Genomic DNA, 18,254 nt, shown 5'->3' on the forward strand with positions numbered 1-18,254 from the left:
GGGCAACTATGGCGCGGAAGGACCCTCAAGGCCTCAGCAAGCTCAACCTCTGAAAGAGGCTCACCCAGAACTGTACACATACGATCTGTGACCCTCCTCTGCACATGGGCCCACACAGTCTGTCTGCAAGCATCCCGAGCCTCAGTGGCTGGCTCCGCTGAAAGCAGGTCTCTATAGAACCCAGTGGCAATGGCTCTGATCTCCCTGGGCTCAGTAGCTACCGATCCGTCCGGCCTCCCAAGCTGACGGACTCCTGCTCGAGCATGGCGAGGTCCAGTAATCTCAAAAAACTCCCCGGTCACTCTATCACCAAGCTACGTCCACTGAGAGGCCTGGCGACGATAGTAAAACTCATGTCTCTGCTCCTCTGCCTCTCTAACCTCCTGGCGTGCCTGGCTCAGCTGGGACGCCACCCACTCACATGCAGGCTGCTGCTCCTGAAGGCGCTGAAGCGAAGCAAGGCTGCGTCTCAGGCGATGCTCCCGCTCGCGAGTCTCTCCCAGCCGTGTCAAGGCTGCAGCGTGCAGAAAAGAGCTAAGCTCGATGAGTCCCTGGGCACACTGGCCTGCTGCATCCTGGTTAGAGCTCTGACTATCATGCCAAATCCTCTCAATGTCCTCAGCGAGACTAGGATCTGTAAGTACCCTCTCTGGGATCCTCAACTGCGAGCTGGTCTCCCGTGTCCTCTTCTCAAGTGTCAAAATAACTGGCGCATGGTCTGAAAAAGAGGTGCCAGCGAGAATGCCAACGGAGCCCTCTCGCTCCCCTAACCAGTCGCCCACATAGAAGCAATCAATCCATGATAGATTAGTCCCTCCCTGCCGGCGATCCGACCGAGAGAAACTAAGACTGTCCTGAGAGCGGGAGAAGGCCCCATGCTGCCATGCATCAGTGATCCTCCTCAGTGACATGCAAAATTGCTCCCAAGCTGCAAGCTCCATGCCGTGCACTGTAACATGACTGCCTCCCACCCTATCGGCCGGGTCCTCAAGCATGTTGAAGTCTCCCCCGACACACCAATGTGCGGCCTCTGGCAATGCATCCATAACCTGGGTACAGAACTCTGCTCTAGCACTAGCATGGTTGGGCGCATAGACGTTGAGCACGCCCAAGAGCTCATCATGCGTCCTCAGAATGACATACTGTGCTCTACCAAGCACAATGATCCCACGATCCACAATGGCCTACTGCCATACATCTGCAATGACCATACATACTCCTCCCTGTCCACCCAAAGGGCCAAACCCTGCAGACCAAAAGGTGTCCCATCTACCAGGCATCACCGAACCATATCTCCGGATCCTGCTCTCACCCAAGTGGTGCTCCTACATCATCAAAATATCAATGCTGCCCCCAACCAGGCATCTCTGAAGCTCCTGCCTCAAGCAACCACGATAACGTATATAATGTGCTCCGCCAAGGCCCTGTACATTCCATGAGATGATCCTCATGGATGACCTGCTGAGGTGGATGCTGTCTCAGCCGTACGGCGGGCCTTCGCAAGCGGCTTGGATGGAGAATAGTCCCCATCCGAGCGGCTGCGAATCTGCCCACCCGGTGTGCTGCAAGAATCACGGATTAGGCGCCAGTGGCTGTGTCCCATGGCGACTGCCTCCCGCTCAGTCAGAGCAACCTCGTGTATGCATACATATCCAGGGTCGCGTGCTAAGTCGGCCTATCACATCTGTCACCTCCAGATCGCTCACATGGTGAGAAAACTCAACTGCCTGAGTCTTCAAAGTGCTAAGAGCGAGCTCCAGAGTCCACTCCCGGTCGCATGGGCCACAGAGAGGGAACGAGAAGGCCACCGCTGAATCAAGTGCCTCCTCCCCGCGGGCCGGAGGTATCACTACATGAACTCTGATGGGTGTTTGCTCATGGGGACCCTCTGCTCCAAAAAGCCGTGTGAAGGAGTAATCAAAAGTCTCCGAGCGCTGTCTAGTGCCGAGACGACTCACCGACTGCGGATAGATGATATCCGTGAAGTCCGAATCGGCATGGTGAGTCTCCTCTGCGGTGCTTGAGCCAGGTCGGTGCTCAGAGCCCTCCGGACTGCAGGTGAACGCCAGGGGACTGCTAGGGCCTCCCGGGGAGCTGAGGCGGGCGGGGGGGGGGGGGGGGGGGGGAGAAGGGGGTGGAGAAGGAGCCGCTGCCGAAACCGGAGCGGGGACGGGAGAAGGCGAAGGTGGAAGCGAGGCGGGAGGGGGGGGACAGGGGAGGGGGGGGTGAAGGAGGGGGTGCTGGCATCTCCTGGTCCTCAGTCAGCGCAGGGGTCTCCTCCTGGAGGGGAGCAAAGTTGTTCCTCACGGGAACCCAGTGATGCTGAGACTGTGGCTGCTGCTGCATCGGTCTCTGGGCGTGCTGCTGTGGCTGTCTCCCTCGGCGGCGCCCCTGTCCAATCTGCCACTCCGAGGTCTCTGAGGGCTGAGCAGGCGTCCCGGAGGCTGCCTGCCGAGCCGCATCTGTGGGCGGGCCATCAGGGGCCTGCTGCTGCGGTGAAGGTCGAGGTCTCCTGCGAGGGCAAGCCTTGGCCAGATGGCCGACCTGCCTGCAAATAAAGCACTGGTTCGGGATCCCCGAGAACTCCACTCTCTGATCAATCCATCCCCCCCTATCCTAGGTAGCTGAATGACCTTCGGAAGGGAGGAGATGTCAGGAACCAAAACTCTGACCGAAGGTAGCCCAGCTGCTCTGGCCACCACTAAAGCTGCTGTGGGGCCAGTCTCTAGCACCGAACCCACCAATGCTCCTAGCCTAGAAAGGAGCGGAAGGTACTCACCGCGGAGTCCAGGGAAGCAAACTGTAACATGGAAAAGGCGCTCTCCCTGCTCGGCCGCTGCTGGATCAAAGCCATGCTGCCAAGGTCTGAAGAGTGCCCGAGCACCCCTGATGTCAAGGGGACTCATGGCTAGGACCTTGGCCATGCTCTGGGCTGTCTCGAACTCGATCTGGTAGTGTCCACGGCCGGTGGAATGTGCCTGGAGGCGTTCCACCTCTGCGGCGAGGCTCGCTTCCTCTTCTGGCGAAAGAGAAAGCCTAATGGGGGTATCCTCAGGGGCGGGCGAGGGGGCTGCGGGAAAGTCCCTCTGAGGTGGGGCAGGAGGAGCCTCCATCAGTGTCTGAAGCTATGTCGAAGGCGGAGCGAAGGCGGAGCGAATGCGGAGAGTCCTACAAGAACCGAGCTGCACACAAAGGACGGAAGTGGAAGAAATTTATTCATCAGTTTAATGCTCATTTTTCATTAGCTAGGATCACAGACCCACAAGACAAAGTCCACTTAGCGGCTCCCCATCTCACTGGTGAGGCAGTCACTTGGTGGCAGCATTGGTCTAGTATTCATACAGACCAGGCCACAGGTGTCACAGCCTTTGACTGGGACATCTTTGTCCATGACCTAAAGACCAGATTTCTCCCGCCCCAGTACATGACCTGTCTGAAAGACGAGTTCTATGGACTCAGACAGAACGGATCCCCAGTGCTTCAGTTTTCTCGTAAGGTTATTACTGTAGCACAGCAGTTAGGGTTATCTGAGCAGGCCAAGATGGAGCAATTCATTCGTGGATTAGACTCTAACATTCGGTTCACAGTTCGTAACTTTGAACCAAGTACATATGACCGGGCTCTGACTCTCGCTCAGAATGAAGAAATGAAGCTTAACGGGGGCAAGCCCAAGCAGGCATCTCAGTCCAGTACCAAACCCCAGCAGCAGCAATCAGCTGCACAGACAGGGAAAGGTAACGCATCTTCTAAAGATGCTAAGAAGGACAGTAGTAATAGCTCCAGTTCAGGGGGTAAGAAGGATAAAGAACCTAAGAAAACCCCTGATGAAAAGGCTAAAGCAGGCATTACTGGAAGTTATCTTCCTCCAGAGGAGCAAAGGAAGTACCAGTCAGAAAATAGATGTTTTTTCTGTCATATTATAGGGCATGGTAAGAAGGATTGCCACAAATGGCAAGCGGTACAAGCCGCCAAAGCTCCTTCTGCCACAGTTGCCACAGCCTCCCCAGCTCCTCCAGCCCCTCAAATGCAGTTCAACTTTTACCTTCCATGCATCCTATGCCATCCGTGGTATTTGATGCTAAGCAGGAGGGTGAGAGCGATGCTGCTCAGAAGAGCCTCATCCGAGCTTATGGCTCTGCCCAGGGCCGACAGTTTGTAGTCCTTTTCGATATGGGTAGTTCTGAAGACGCCATCTCTCCCCAGTTGGCTAATAAATTGAACTGCACATTAGTCCCATATCATCTGGATGTGGACGGGTTTACACCTGGTCTTCGCACCCACATTTCCCAGAAGGCACAGCAATTTGCCTTTGAAGTTCAGAAGGCCTCATTTCAACGAGATTTCATCGTCTCACCTTTGTTGGGGTGTGACATGATCTTAGGAATTCAATGGTTCCATCAGTATGAGCCTAATTGGGGGCAGGACACTTTTACTATTTGTAAAGGTTTTCCTGAGCCTGTCATGATTCGTGGGGATAGAAGCATTCTTGGCATCCCATTGATTTCACATCTCCAGGCCAGACGAGCTATCCGCAAGGGAGCAGAAGGAGCACTCCTTTATGTTCGTGCTCAAACAGCCCCTCCCTCAGTAGTAGCATCCCTTACATCTTCAGTCCCTCAGTTAGCATACCTATCCAGACACCAAGACATTATGCTTAGGGACGATCTCCCGCCCAGTCTCCCACCCTCTCGCCTTGAGGACCATCACATTGATTTGGTCCCTGGATCAAATCCTCCTAGCAGGTTTCCCTATCGTCTTTCCAAGACTTTAGAGGGCGAGTTAGAAAAGCAGTTATCTGAGCTTCTCCGAGCCGGATTCATTCGGCCTTCTTCCTTCCCATTTGCTGCACCTATCCTATTTGTCCAAAAGAAGGACAAGTCTGCACGCCTTTGTGTAGACTACAAGGCATTAAACAAACTCACTATCAAGAATAAGTTTCCTATGCCCAGGATAGAGTACATTTTGGAGCGTTTAGACGGTGCTAAGTTTTTCACTAAGATCGACCTCAAGAGTGGTTACCATCAGGTCCGCATTTTTGAAGCTGACATTCCGAAAACAGCTTTCCGGACATAGCGTGGTCACTACGAGTTCGTAGTCATGCCTTTTGGGCTTACAAATGCACCCGCAACGTTCAATAAGATGATGTCTAGGATTTTCGCAGTCCATATTGGGAAGTGTGTTTTCATATTCCTTGATGGCATACTAGTCTTCTCAGTCACTGCGGAGCAGCATGAGAAAGATGTGGAGAAAGTCTTGCAACTTTTGCGAGATAATCAGCTCTACATAAACGCCAAAAAGTCTATCTTTGGTGTTAAGGAAGTTCAGTATCTGGGCTACATCATCGGTTCCGATGGGATTAGACTGGACCCATCAAAGGTTCAAGAGATCTTAGATTGGGACATTCCTAAGACCGCCCAAGAAATCCGTTCATTCGTAGGTCTTTGTCAGGCCTATAGCACACATGTCCATCAATTTTCCAATCTTGCAGCACCTCTTACCGACTTGCTCAAGGGGGTGAAGACTCGCAAGCAGAAAGTCTCAGTTACACGTAAGGCACTTGATGCATTCCATGCACTCCAGAAAGCTGCCTCAGAAGCACCTGTATTAAAGTTAGCATCATGGGACGAACCTTTCAAGATCATCACCGATGCCAACAATGTAGCCATAGGTGCAGTCCTCCAACAGGAGAATAGACCCGTGGCATATTATAGCAGAAAGTTGGATGTCGCCAAAAAGAATTATTCGGTATATGACAAAGAGCTTTTGGGTGTGATCACAGCGCTCAAACATTGGAAGCCTTTTCTTTATGGACAAGCTTTCACAGTGAAAACAGACCACCAAGCACTTAAGTGGCTTCAGACTATGCCAAGTGCCCAGTGGAGTGATCGACAGGCCAGGTGGAGTCAAATCTTCCAACAGTTTGGAGGTATGATTGAATACATCCCTGGTAAGCATAACCCAGTAGCAGATGTTCTCAGTCGAAAGTCCAGCATCCAGGCAGTCCAAGAAGCTACCATTCTCGAAATCACGGGGAAGGACTTGGATAGTATGAAAGACCAATATGTCGACTCCCCTGAGTTTGGTACTCAGTATAGTTTGGCCCTCACTTCTGAGCCTGGCCACTATTCAGTACAGAATGGTTGGTTGTTCTACAAGAACCGTCTCTGTGTTACTCGGGAAAAGCGTTCCGCTCTTCTCCACGATGCCCATGACTCCTTAGGTGGAGGACATAGGGGTATCAACAGTACCCTCGAGAAATTAGAACGGTCCTTTTATTGGCCAAAGATGAGGCGTGATGTCTATGCACATGTACAAGCCTGTAAGATTTGTCAAAAAGTCAAGGTTCCCCATACAAAGAAGGCAGGTTTACTTCAACCTTTGCCTATCCCCGACGGACCTTTCATCGACATATCTATGGACTTTGTAGGGCCTCTACCAGCATCCACTGGATCCCGTAACACTCAGTGTTTTACCATTGTGGATCGCTTTAGTAAATTTTGCATGCCCATCCCATGCAAGCATACGGCCACAGCCGAGGACATAGCCCGTCTGTTTCTCAAGCATTGGTATCCAATTTGTGGTTTGCCTAGCACCATAACATCAGATAGAGATTGCAAGTTTACCTCGCCTTTCTGGAGGGCATTATTTGAAAACTTTGGAACTAAGTTGCTGTCACAAATCCCTATATTCTAGGGACATGCGGATGCGCGTCAGGCCTAGAAACATGCGGATGCATGTATGTATTATACCTGGGCATGTGTATGGATCATATGAGTGGATGCATATGAGTCCAAGGACATGGCAGGATATTTGTGGACTTTCGGGCGGTGCCTGTGTGGATTCCGGCCATGCACACATGGTGTGTTATGATGGCAGGCGGAATATTTTCAAGTACAAGAATGATGATAGGTGGTTCTCCAAGTTTACATGTGCACAATGCATAAATGATGCATGCCATAACTTTATTTTACTTTGTGTGACATTGTCTTGCTGTCTGGACAATGCTTGTTATTTTCGCTTGTGAAGTCCGAGGGACCGGGGACGCCCGCGTACCTTGTGGACACGTGTGTGCACTCCTGCTTGGGCCTAAAACTGTGGGCTTATGGGTTTTGCAGGTGGTAAGTGCGTCCACACTCAAATTACAGCTTATTTCATTTACTACTAAAGTTTATTGGTTTGCAGGTCCACACTCATTAATAAGTGGCCGGACAACTTATAATGCGTTCGCATTTGGTTGGACCAAAATTAATGAAGTCCGGACAGCTTATGGCCATTTCCCATTTGGTTGGACCTAAACTTATACAAACAGGACAAATGGAGCACTATGGGCTGGACACCTACCTGGACACCTTATGGGGGACACATGTCAGCCAGTTTGTGCACCCACCAAGCCCCTTAGGTGGCACTGGAGAAAGGCGCCTCCCTCAAGAGGCCTTTTGGGCTGTTTTATTCATGATTCAACACATTGGAGAGCTGATTGAAGCTTTGGGAGTTGCTACAGGGCTGGTTGCTTGCTTCCCGGACTCACACAAGCTTGGATAATAATCCCCACACTCTTCTAAAGGGCTGGTTCGTAAATTTCAGACCTGTATTTTCTGGTTATTGCGAGTTTTGGGCTGGTTATAGGTGTCCAAAGTCAACTTGGACAATACAGGACAGCTCTAGGGACCTCCACAGGGTTGTAGGACCCCTTACAGGTGGATTTCTCGCGATAGAAAGTTGCTGTTTTGGACTGGTTATTGCACAAAACAGGCCGGACAGCAATGGAATATGTGAGCATGGATGTGTCTCAAGGATTCCTGGTATAACAGGTGCTTAGGGCAAGCATTGGGGACACTTGCTCGCGGAGAACACAGGTTTCTGGATCAGTTTCTCGCGTGGAAACAGGGCCTAAAGATCCATTTACATCTTGTGCAGGGCGGAGTACCTGTGAGGATTGTGATACTCTTGTGCAGGGCGGATGTACCTGTGAAGAGGCTTGTGCAGGGCGGATGTACCTGTGTGTAGGGCGGATGTACCTACAGATTCTCTTGTTTGAGATGTATTCATACATGATGTATTTGGAAGAATCAGGTGCAGGCTGGTGGTGAATCCCCAGGCACCCATAATCTTTTACTTTGCAGACTCTTTTGGTAATATAACCTAAAGGGGGGGGGTCAGCCTATCATCGGCCCCTTTATGTGGTGTACTGTCATTTTCAGCTTTGTGGTTGTAATGCTCAATTGTTAAGTGCTCAGAATCTTGTTCACATTTATACGATTCCAATACACGCGTCCGCCTCCCGTTACAGTTGCAGTTGTCTAGTGCATTCCATCCCCAAACAGATGGCCAAACAGAAATTTATAACCAGTTGGCCTTTGATGTCCTCAAGTCATACTGTCATGACCAGCAGTCCAAATGGGAGCACTATCTTCCATTGGTCCAAGCTATCTTGAACGACACTCATTCATCCAGTGTCGGACGGACTCCATATGAAGCAGCCTTTGGTCGCCGTTTTTCTTCTCTTTTGACGAGAATGGTGTCTCCATCTTTAGAGGCTAATAAAACCACGGAAGCATTTTCCGAGATCATTGAGTCAGTTAAGGACCGCTTGACCAAAGCTCAGGAAGCATATAGTAGACAGGCAAATAAGTCTAGACGAGATGTCCACTTCAAGGAAGGAGATTGGGTCTATTTGCGTATCATGAAGCAAAGATTGAAACAAGTGGGCAAACGTTGTCCCAAGCTTTCATTCCGTAGTTTTGGCCCTTTTCCAATAGTTAAGAAGATAAGTGATGTCTCAATGAAGTTAAAGTTGCCTGCCAGTTGGACAATGCATGATGTTTTCCATGTTTCTTGGCTAAAACCATATGTTGGTCCAGAAGTGTTTGATGTTTCAGATGAACAGCAGCCAGACGTGGTAGACGAGGCAGAAGTGCCTAAGCAGATCCTTCTTCATCGATGGAAGCATGGTTTCGATCGACGGATTCGTCAGTTCTATACGAAATTCCGAGATCGAGGCACCCACGAAGCCATATGGCTCGACGAGGAGTTCTTCCAGGAGTACCCCCACTTATTGGCGGACTCCTTGGAAGCCATGAACCTGCCGCCAAGCTAATCAGGAGGGAATGTCACATGTACTCTGCACTCAGTGCATGGTGACAAGATGGCTCATCATCAGAAGTACAACAGTTGTACAGTTTTAGAACCCAATAGGATGATAATTGTCGTACGCCGTGACCCCATTGTACATCCTCAGTCCAGGATAAGTCAGGCACGAGCTACGTAGGTCATTCCTCAGCCTTAGCGGGTCAGTCAGTCAGTCAAGTCCCTTAACCCACTTGGAGAGAATCATTCATGCATGTAGAGTCAGTAGAAGCCTTAGGGTTTGCATCAGAAAGCAGTGTCAAGATATGGTCAAGAGTGGAGAAACCTCTCCTGAACCCTGCTTGCCCTGATGCACGTATGCCCTCTCTCTCTCTGCCCATCTACTCAACTCTTGCTCAAGAATAGATGCAGCCAATGTGTGACCAATCATGATGGTACGATAATTCCCAGGAAGCATGGGATCCCTGACTTGAAGATAGGCACAATCATGGACATATTCCAAGTCTCAGGAAAACCCTCACACATGGCTCGGTTAAACATCATAGCAATAAGCTCTGCAAGCATATCTCTGGCATGAATAACGTGCTCTGCTACCAAACCATCATGATCATATGCTCTGCTACCAAACCATCATGATCATATGCTCTCCCAGTCCTCATCCTGTCAATAGCTTTCCTTACCATCTCAGCAGAGTAAAGAAAGCACATGTCTCTGGGCATGGCTCCGATGGGTCTCGCAGGGGCGGCTGTCCTGGTGCTGTGTACAAGGATGCTGCATACTCACCCCAAATCTCTGTGGAGGTAATGGCTGGTGATGGTGAATGCTCATGGAATAGTCTCCATGCCTCACCTGAGTCCTGACTCATAAATAACTTATACAAATCCTCTCTAACTGAGCAAGATAAGCTCTCTTCTTCCGTCGCACTAGGTGCCGGAAGGTAATCCGTGACTGTCTGTGAGTGGTAACACCCATGAGCACCTCTCTCTGTAATCTGATCCTCATCTCTCTGCACTCCTCATCATACCAACTGTTCTGGGGCATGTTCCCATATCGTCTCCGTGTAGGCTGACTATGGGGATATGCCTCTAATGCTGCAGCATGAAGCGTCTCTATCAATATCTGAGTGCGCTCATCTAATGGCCGTCCCGGCTCCTCGGCACATAAGCGTCTGTATATCTCATCCGTGTACACAGTGTCAGTCTCCCTCATAAAGGTATAACGAGTGTGTGTGGAGACCTGCCTCAATGGAGCGGTGCTGAACTAAAATGTGAGAGTGAAGGACAAGATAGCATGATCCACTGCTATTCCAACCGGCCTAGTGCCTACCATAAAATCCTGAAAAGAGGGAATGAGACTGGGCTGAGCCATAGCATAGTCCACTGTACTACCACCATGCCGATGTGGAAAGCTAGTGAAACCGCTCGCTGTCGGGAATCTCTGTAGGCCATTCAGGATGGCCAATCCATGTGCAGTCCCCATGTCTAAAAACTGCTCCAAAAACTCTAAAAACTACTTTTTGGATGTTTTTATCGCCTAAAAACCATTAAAACAGGTTTTATATCAGTTTTCATGCCAGAAAGAGCTTTTCCATGGTTTTCTTCATCGACAAGGTTGTAGGAGTTGTGGAGATTACTCATGGAAACTTGGACTACTTGAACTTGGATATGAACTTGGACATAGAGCTTGGATATGGAACATAGAGCTTGGACATGGAGCATAGACATGGAGAACTTGCACATAGAGCTCGGGCATGGAACTTGGACATGAACATGGAACTTAGACATATAGCTTGGACATGGATCTGGACTTGGTTTTGGATTTGATTTGGACTTGGAACTTGGACTTGGATTCATTGGATTTGGATTTGGATATTGGATTTGGTACTAGCCCGGTGAGAGATACTTGTGGGTCATCCCCGTAGTGTGCACGGCATCAGAGATCTCGTGCCTCGACATCGACTTGGATATCCTACATCGACATATCTGTCTGTTTTGTATTCATTGATTGTATTGATCCTGGCCAACGTGTCCGTGAATTGTTCCTGAATAAATTCAGGAAAGGGGGCAGGGCCTGTTCCCCGCTCAATGTGGTGTACTATGCAAGATCCCTATTCCCTTCTCTCTCCCATCTCTCTCTATATCTTTATCTCTTGGACACATGGTTGAGTCTGTCACTGTACGCCCCGCTGGGCTTACAACAAAAGAAAATGGCAATCCAAGGTTTCCACGAGCAACAAAGGTGACCACAAATTTGGCAACAATCCCTCTCATAAAGAGTTTACTTGTCATTATTGTGGTCTCAAATGTCACATTCAGCCTGATTGTCGCAAGAAGAAGAGAGAAGGTAGTTCTACTTAGAAACCCCCTAATCAAACCTCTTCATCCACCAACCAAAATCAAAAATCCTCTTCCACCAAGGAGACCGTCTTCATCGATATTTCCACCATCTGCCGTATAGTCAGCACTCGCCCCAGCAGTAGAAGGCCAAAGGTCACCCATTGGGTAGACCAAGGGCCTTGGACATGTCCAGACATTTATGTCACCTTTTTGTACTATAATACAAATAAAACCCTGACAACAACTCTCTCTCTCTTTTCTCTCCTCTGTCTTAGTCATGTTCATTCAGCATCTTGTTCTTAATCAAGCTTAGGGATGTGGATTAAGCAATAAAGCTTCTACGCATGCAACAAGCTCTTTCTCTCTCCAAGTGCTTTGAGGAGAGAATGAGTTCATTCTTGCCTAGCCTCCACCCATTTCAATTCCTGAGCATGTGGGATAATTCCTCTTCCTTCCCATTGCCATGTGGCAGTCATTGGAGGCTCTTGTTTTCTTCTCTATAACTCATGGGCCTTCTCCTGGATGCAGTTTTGCATGGCTTGGGGGTGATCTTGAGCAATGTTTTGAAGTTCCTCGGTGTGTGGTGGCCATAGGGTTTTGCATGCTTCTTCTACATGGTATTTTGGCTCCTCAAAGTTAATATGAGCTGCTGGTTCAGTGATTTGACTAGAGAATTTATGGCTTGAAAGAGGGCCTGATCGATGTAAAACTTGGTTATATGGCTGGTATGTTTGTGATTGTGGTAGAGTGGGTTGGTTATTACTTGGAGTGAGAGCCCCTCAATCTCACCAGCTACTTCGATCCGAATACTAATTGAGGACAAGCATCCACTTGAAATTCACGCCAATATATATTTATTTATTCAAAGAAATGGTCTGAAAAGCAAATTGCAAACCAGATTGCTTTATATTACACATTCTAAGAGCTCTGTCAACAAACCTTAGGTGTTGCATGATGAAAACAGGTAATGCAATTACAAGTTTTCCTGCTCAGGCACTTAATTTGGCTGTGATATAATACATTGAAAAAAACATTCTCGCTTTAGCATTAGCCATCATGGCCATGAGAAAGGGAAATACCACTAGTTTGTCGCCTTCTTCAACAATATCTTCATGTAGCATCCAATCACCCTCTGGTCTCTTCAAGTTACAAATATTCTCTGCCAGCTCTATAATTTGATACTCAGACAACTGTCAAAAAAAAAAGGGTTTTTTTTTTTGTGGAGAGGGGGGGGGGGGGGGGGGCAGGGGAGAACTGTTATAAGTGACATGACATGCATCAAGTGCAGAATTAAGACTTACGCAGACCTTGCTACAATTAACAACATGCCATCAGGTCAATATATGCACAATCCTTCCCTCGCAACAAAAAGCAAGTATCTCTTGGTCGCATGGCACTATGTACCATCTGTAAATGTTAGCCTAGTCATCTAATGCCGGATGCCCAAAACTATAAGGTCTACCATATTCTTTTGAACCAAAATTGAGACCTAGGCAGACATCGCTATATGCCGGAAAACAATATGCACCAACCTAGGGTCTACCCCATTCTTTTTGAGTGCCAAATGAGGCCCAGTTTCTTAAGTGCCTGGGGAAAATACTAATTCCTCTCTTCTGGACAGCCGAAAATATGTCTAGTCATGATGTGTGCCTCAAGGGTTTCCAATCCATGCCCACTACATATCACAGCACGGTAAAGCATGCCAATGTCAAAGTTGAGGTTCAGATCTGTTCTGGTGGCTTACTTTGAAACGTGCTTTAAGAAAGGTGCAGTCTGTTCTGGCAGCTTACTTTGAAACATGCCTCCAGTGCCCCATCCTTGGCATCTAGATGCCCAGTTTCTTTGTATGACCCATCAGGAAAGCAGGGGCAGGTGAAGAGGAAGTACGAGTATCTAGCTTAACAAGAACAAAATCTCAACTCTCTCTCCACAAGAGATAAAAATTAATGATGCTGTGTAATGCAACACCTCTGGGGATCATGAAACCAGATGAGAATGATGTGTTTTGGAAAGCATTCTGATCGAGCCCTATGAGCTATACAAACAAAATAAACGAAATTTTCGTTGTTTTGTGATGCAATTTCCTGAGCAAGTGAACTAAACCTTCTGTGCTGAGCTGTACCTGCTTTGGGGCCACTTCATCCCGTTTCTTGTTGACCTGGCGGGAGAGATGCTTGGCGATCTCGTTGCACACGGCGCATTTGATGTACTTGATGTCCTCCTTGCGTGCAACAGCCGGGGCAGACTTCGATGAAGGCTTCGCTACTGCGATAGCTATGCCCGCACACATAAAAATACAGAGAAGAGCAAAACATCTCGCCATCGCTGTTTCCAGATAAAAAAATGCTTACAATTGACGTGAAAATTTATTGAGGCGCTCCCTTACATCTTATTTTGGGTACAAATCTTCCATTGCATTAATTAATTACTTGAGACACGAGAACCTTAGCAAAAAAACTAGAGTGTACCTTAGAGCTTTAATTTTCTTTTTAACCTTGCGTGGGATCTTGCTGGATTTCTTCAGAGTTCGTAGCTTCACCGACTCTCCGTCACTTTTCTAGGCAAGTCTGTCTCTCGCGAGGCTTATGATGCGAAGAGGAGGCTCTCTCTTGCTCTCTCTCGTGCGTGGCACATCATGGAGAGCGCTCTCTCTCTCTCTCTCTCTCTCTCTCTCTCTCTCTCGACATATCGTGCACAGAGTCGCTCAAAGCGGGCTCTACCTCTAGCGCGTAGCGTATTCGCCCAGAGTGGACTCAATATCTGGCACACGGCATATTCGCTCAGGGAGGAAAGCAAAGGTGGTAAGGTTGGTTCGAACCTTACTTGTGGGTACTAATTAATATATATATCTCACTTTGATAAAGTTAATTTTGGTGCCATATTTAAGGGAAGCGAGGTGCTCACTACTTACTACTTTATATCAGCAGGGTACTTTCTCGAGTGTACTTTATATGAGCATGGTACTTGCTCACGTGGGGACCCACCCTAACCAAGAGGTCGTGAGTTTGAGCCTTGACACCATAAGGTTTGTATGTGAGTGGTGTAGCTTCTAGCTCAGCAATCCCCTCAAAAAGGGGCTTCTGAAAAGAGAAAAAAAAAACTTCTTTATAGCGTATTAGTTAAAAAAACCTTAGAATTAGAAAGTTCTTCATAATCTTAGAAATCTAAGGGTAGTCATCTCTTCCTAGGCTCTGCAGCTTGCTCGCCTACACAACAGATAGAGACAACAGACAACGAAGACGATCCCTTGACCTCCTTGGATTTATAGCAAAAGAGCCTCACCTACACAAGAGAGAGTGAACTTAAGCGTAGCTATAGCTTGTACCTTCACGCCTAAGAAAGAGTCAAATGTACCTTATGGTCCTCACAAAAAGTTTGAATTACGAATTTCATTTTATATCCATTTTTTCATGCTCAGCTTTTCACTTTTGGCTGGCCACTCTAGGAGGAGAAGGCTATCTCAAACAATGGGGGGGAGGGGAAATAACCACAAGTGATTTGTAATGCCAAGTGGGCTCATCACTAGTATCTATAAGAAAGGGAACATGTAGTTTGCTAGTTGAATTGTGTGGTGAAAGGTTCTCTGTACTGACTTTCCCAGAAAATTCCCTCCACGTTATAGCTTCTCGTAGACGTATTTTGGATATTTATTTCTAGCAAGATAGTTTCGGAACAAAAACTTTCTTTTTTTCAGGATTTCCTTTGCTTGAAGGTACACAATGCTACTCAGCGGGAGACTTTTTCACTTCGCCACAATTTTCCCAAAAGGAAAGATTCTCGGCCTAGTTGTGGTGGAGGTTTCCCTCAGTGGAGAGTTTTCCAATGGAGTTGCAGTAGTAGTGTCCCCACCAAGATCGCCAGGTGTTTCTCGTGCTGATTTTCCTCTCAAAGGAATGGTAAGATAACAGTTTAGGGTATGAGACCAGTCAGGCAATGCTATGGGAGACATGTAGCCACCCGCTAGAGCTTCTGAATTCAAACACCAACACTAGAGTGGTCATAGGGATACTTGGAGCACAACTCAGCTTTGGAACTTTGTACACTCACACTCTATTCTCACTCTACCAAGTCACTCTCTCACTCTCTCTATCTGGCACCACACAACATGTTTCTTAAAACAGAGACACAACATTCTAATTCAACACATTACAGAGAGTACACAGAGATGAAGTGAATTGCAACATTGCTCTTTGATAAATGTATTACTTCCAGAATCAATACAAGTTTATCAGTACAAATTCACTATAGAGCAACTACTCGACACATGACTAAAACCTCCTAAGAACTATCACATCACTGGCACTAGTTGTGACTATCAACAGCATGCACTTCTGCAATCTTTAACTAGTGCTCTCGTTGCTCACCTTGCACCATCCTTTTAAGCTCGGTCTTCTTGATCTTGGCAACGACTATTTCATTGGCTACAACCCGCCATCTTCACACACATGCAGTACTGAGATGGTGCTCACAACGTGGAAGGTAAAATGTGTTCTGCTCTCAAATGGAAACAAGAAGGCCACCTCAAGGAGGAATGCACAGTGCCACCAACGCGTACCATTTGTAACATGTAAGATTCCTCTCTCCAGCTTTTGAGATGTAAAGGTGTAAGAACCTCCCCTTTAGTCTCTATAATCATCCCCTAATTCTGAATGCAAGAAAATATTGTTTTACCCTATTTTAGTCTAGAAAGAGGAAATATTATAGAGAGAGGTAATACGGTTTTGAAATATTTTTGGATCAGTCAAATAGGAAGAGATCCTCTAAAACAGAATCTTAAAAAGAGTTTTTCAATGTGCATTAGAAATTAATTGAATATGTGAATTGGACATCTTGGCCTAGGGGTATAAAATTTCAGAAAATTTCTTATTGAGGTCCAAAGAGTGTCAAGAAGGGCCAATAAGGTTAATCCAAGTGTTGGGATGAGAAAAACGCGAAGAATATAAGAAAATCTCCCAAAAATGAGTAAATTCTCACATAAGATGAAGAGTTGACTAGTACAGGGTTTATTAGTTAAAAAATGGAATTTTTTAGTTAAAAAGTAAAATTTTTGACACCTCAGAATGGGGAGAAGGGCTCATGAAGGAGGCGCCTAGAAATCACATCAACAGGGTATTTTTTTAATTCAAAAAAGTGAGATATTTTATATCTCCTCTCTCCTCCTTCAAACCAAATCAAAAAAGTGAGCGAAACTAGTCTAAACTTGTCCAAAATGGATCAAACTGGAGTTGGAAGCTTGTAGATTCTAGTTGGACTTGGTTGGTGGCCTCCCTCACCTATAAATAGACCCCCATTTCTTTGTATTTTCATATTGGAGTAACTATATGCTAGCGTAATTTTTAGTTTATTATATTTCTATTATTATGAAGCTTTGGAGTTTTACTAATCCTCTTCTTCTCTTGGAGATTACCCCTCTTTTACTTGGTGGCCAAGTTTCTTCTTTGAGGGCTTCACATTTCCCTAAAGAATCAAGCAAACCAAGGGTAAGCCTAAATCAATGATGTTTTCCTCTCCTTTTCAATGGTAATCTCTTCCCAACCTCCCTCATGCTTGGGAAGCATTTTATTTTGCGGTTTTTCTCTTAAAACCATGCTTTTCTTGATTATGATGAATTAATGTTTATGTTTAAGCCTTGGTTTATGCATAAACTAACTTTTATATTAAAAGTGGAATTTTTAGCATTATCATTTCATAGTAAATGCGGGGAAACTATAGCAAAATTTTATCAATAGAAAATGAAGGTTTTTGCATAAATTAAATTTTATGCTGAAAGTGAACTTTTCGGTATTCTCATTTCATAGTAAATGCGGGGAAACTATAGCAAAATTTTATCATTAAAAAATAAAGGATTTGCATAAACAAATTTTTATATTAAAAGTGAACTTTGGGTCATTTTCATTTCATAGAAAATGTGGGGAAACTATGGCAGAAATTTTATTATTAAAAATGAATTTTATGCATAATTAATTTTTATGCTAAAAGTGGAATTTTAAGCATTCTCATTTTATAAAAAATATGGAAAAGTTATGGTAAAATATTTATCATTGGAAAATGGAATTTAGGCATAGATGACTTTTATATCAAAAGTGAAATTTTGAGTATTATCATTTCTTAGAAAATGTGGGGAAGCTATGGAAAATTTTATATCTTTAGAGAACGAATTTATGCATAATAAATTTTATGCTAAAAGTGGAGTTTTGAGCATTATTTATTTTCTTGAAAAATAAAGAAGGTTATGCACAAATTTTTTAGATGAATTATGGAAATGATTATAAATATAATTCACTTAGATGTGAATGGATGTGAATCATCTGAATGGATGTGATTAGATATGGATTGATGTGAAAAGATATGAATAGATGTGGATCATGTGAATGGATGTGAATCATGTGAATGGATGTGAAATGATGTGATTAGATATGGATTGATGTGGAAAGATATGAATAGATGTGGATTGATGTGGGAATGATGTGACTAGATGTGGATTGATATGGGAAGATGTGAATAGATGTGGATTGATGTGGGAATGAGCTGATTAGATGTGGATTGATGTGGAAAGATGTGAATAGATGTGGATTAATGTGGGAACGATGTGATTAGATATGGATTGATGTGAGAATGATGTGATTAGATGTGGGATGATGTGATTGGATGTGAATTGATGTGAGATGATGTGACTGGACGTGAATTGATGTGAGATGATGTGATTGGATGTGAGTTGATGTGGGAATGATGTGATTGGATGTGAGTTGATGTGGGAATGATGTGATTGGATGTGAATTGATGTGAGATAATGTGATTGGATGTGAATTAATGTGATTGGATGTGAATTGA

At 46.0% G+C, this 18,254-nt stretch overlaps 1 protein-coding gene across 2 annotated transcripts in view; it reads right to left on the minus strand.

The window, feature by feature from the left end:
* The window catches only part of LOC147626719 (uncharacterized), a 33,736-nt gene extending 19,529 nt beyond the window's left edge, over positions 1-14,207 (minus strand). The window contains exons 1-3 of one of the 2 annotated variants that reach the window (XM_086816733.1): positions 13,892-14,207; positions 13,546-13,748; positions 12,503-12,613 (exon numbers count right to left, since the gene is read on the minus strand). In XM_086816733.1, coding sequence (XP_086672859.1) covers positions 12,503-12,613; positions 13,546-13,746 — 312 coding nt within the window. In that variant the 5' untranslated portion in view covers positions 13,747-13,748; positions 13,892-14,207. Of the gene's footprint in view, positions 1-12,502; positions 12,614-13,545; positions 13,835-13,891 lie in introns of those variants that run through there. The other variant, XM_086816732.1, reaches the window with a different exon arrangement.
* Positions 14,208-18,254: the final 4,047 nt, after the last annotated feature.

Source organism: Cibotium barometz, chromosome 22 (assembly GCF_041138505.1).
Source record: "Cibotium barometz isolate CiBa-2024 chromosome 22, ASM4113850v1, whole genome shotgun sequence".
NCBI classification, from domain to species: domain Eukaryota; kingdom Viridiplantae; phylum Streptophyta; class Polypodiopsida; order Cyatheales; family Cibotiaceae; genus Cibotium; species Cibotium barometz.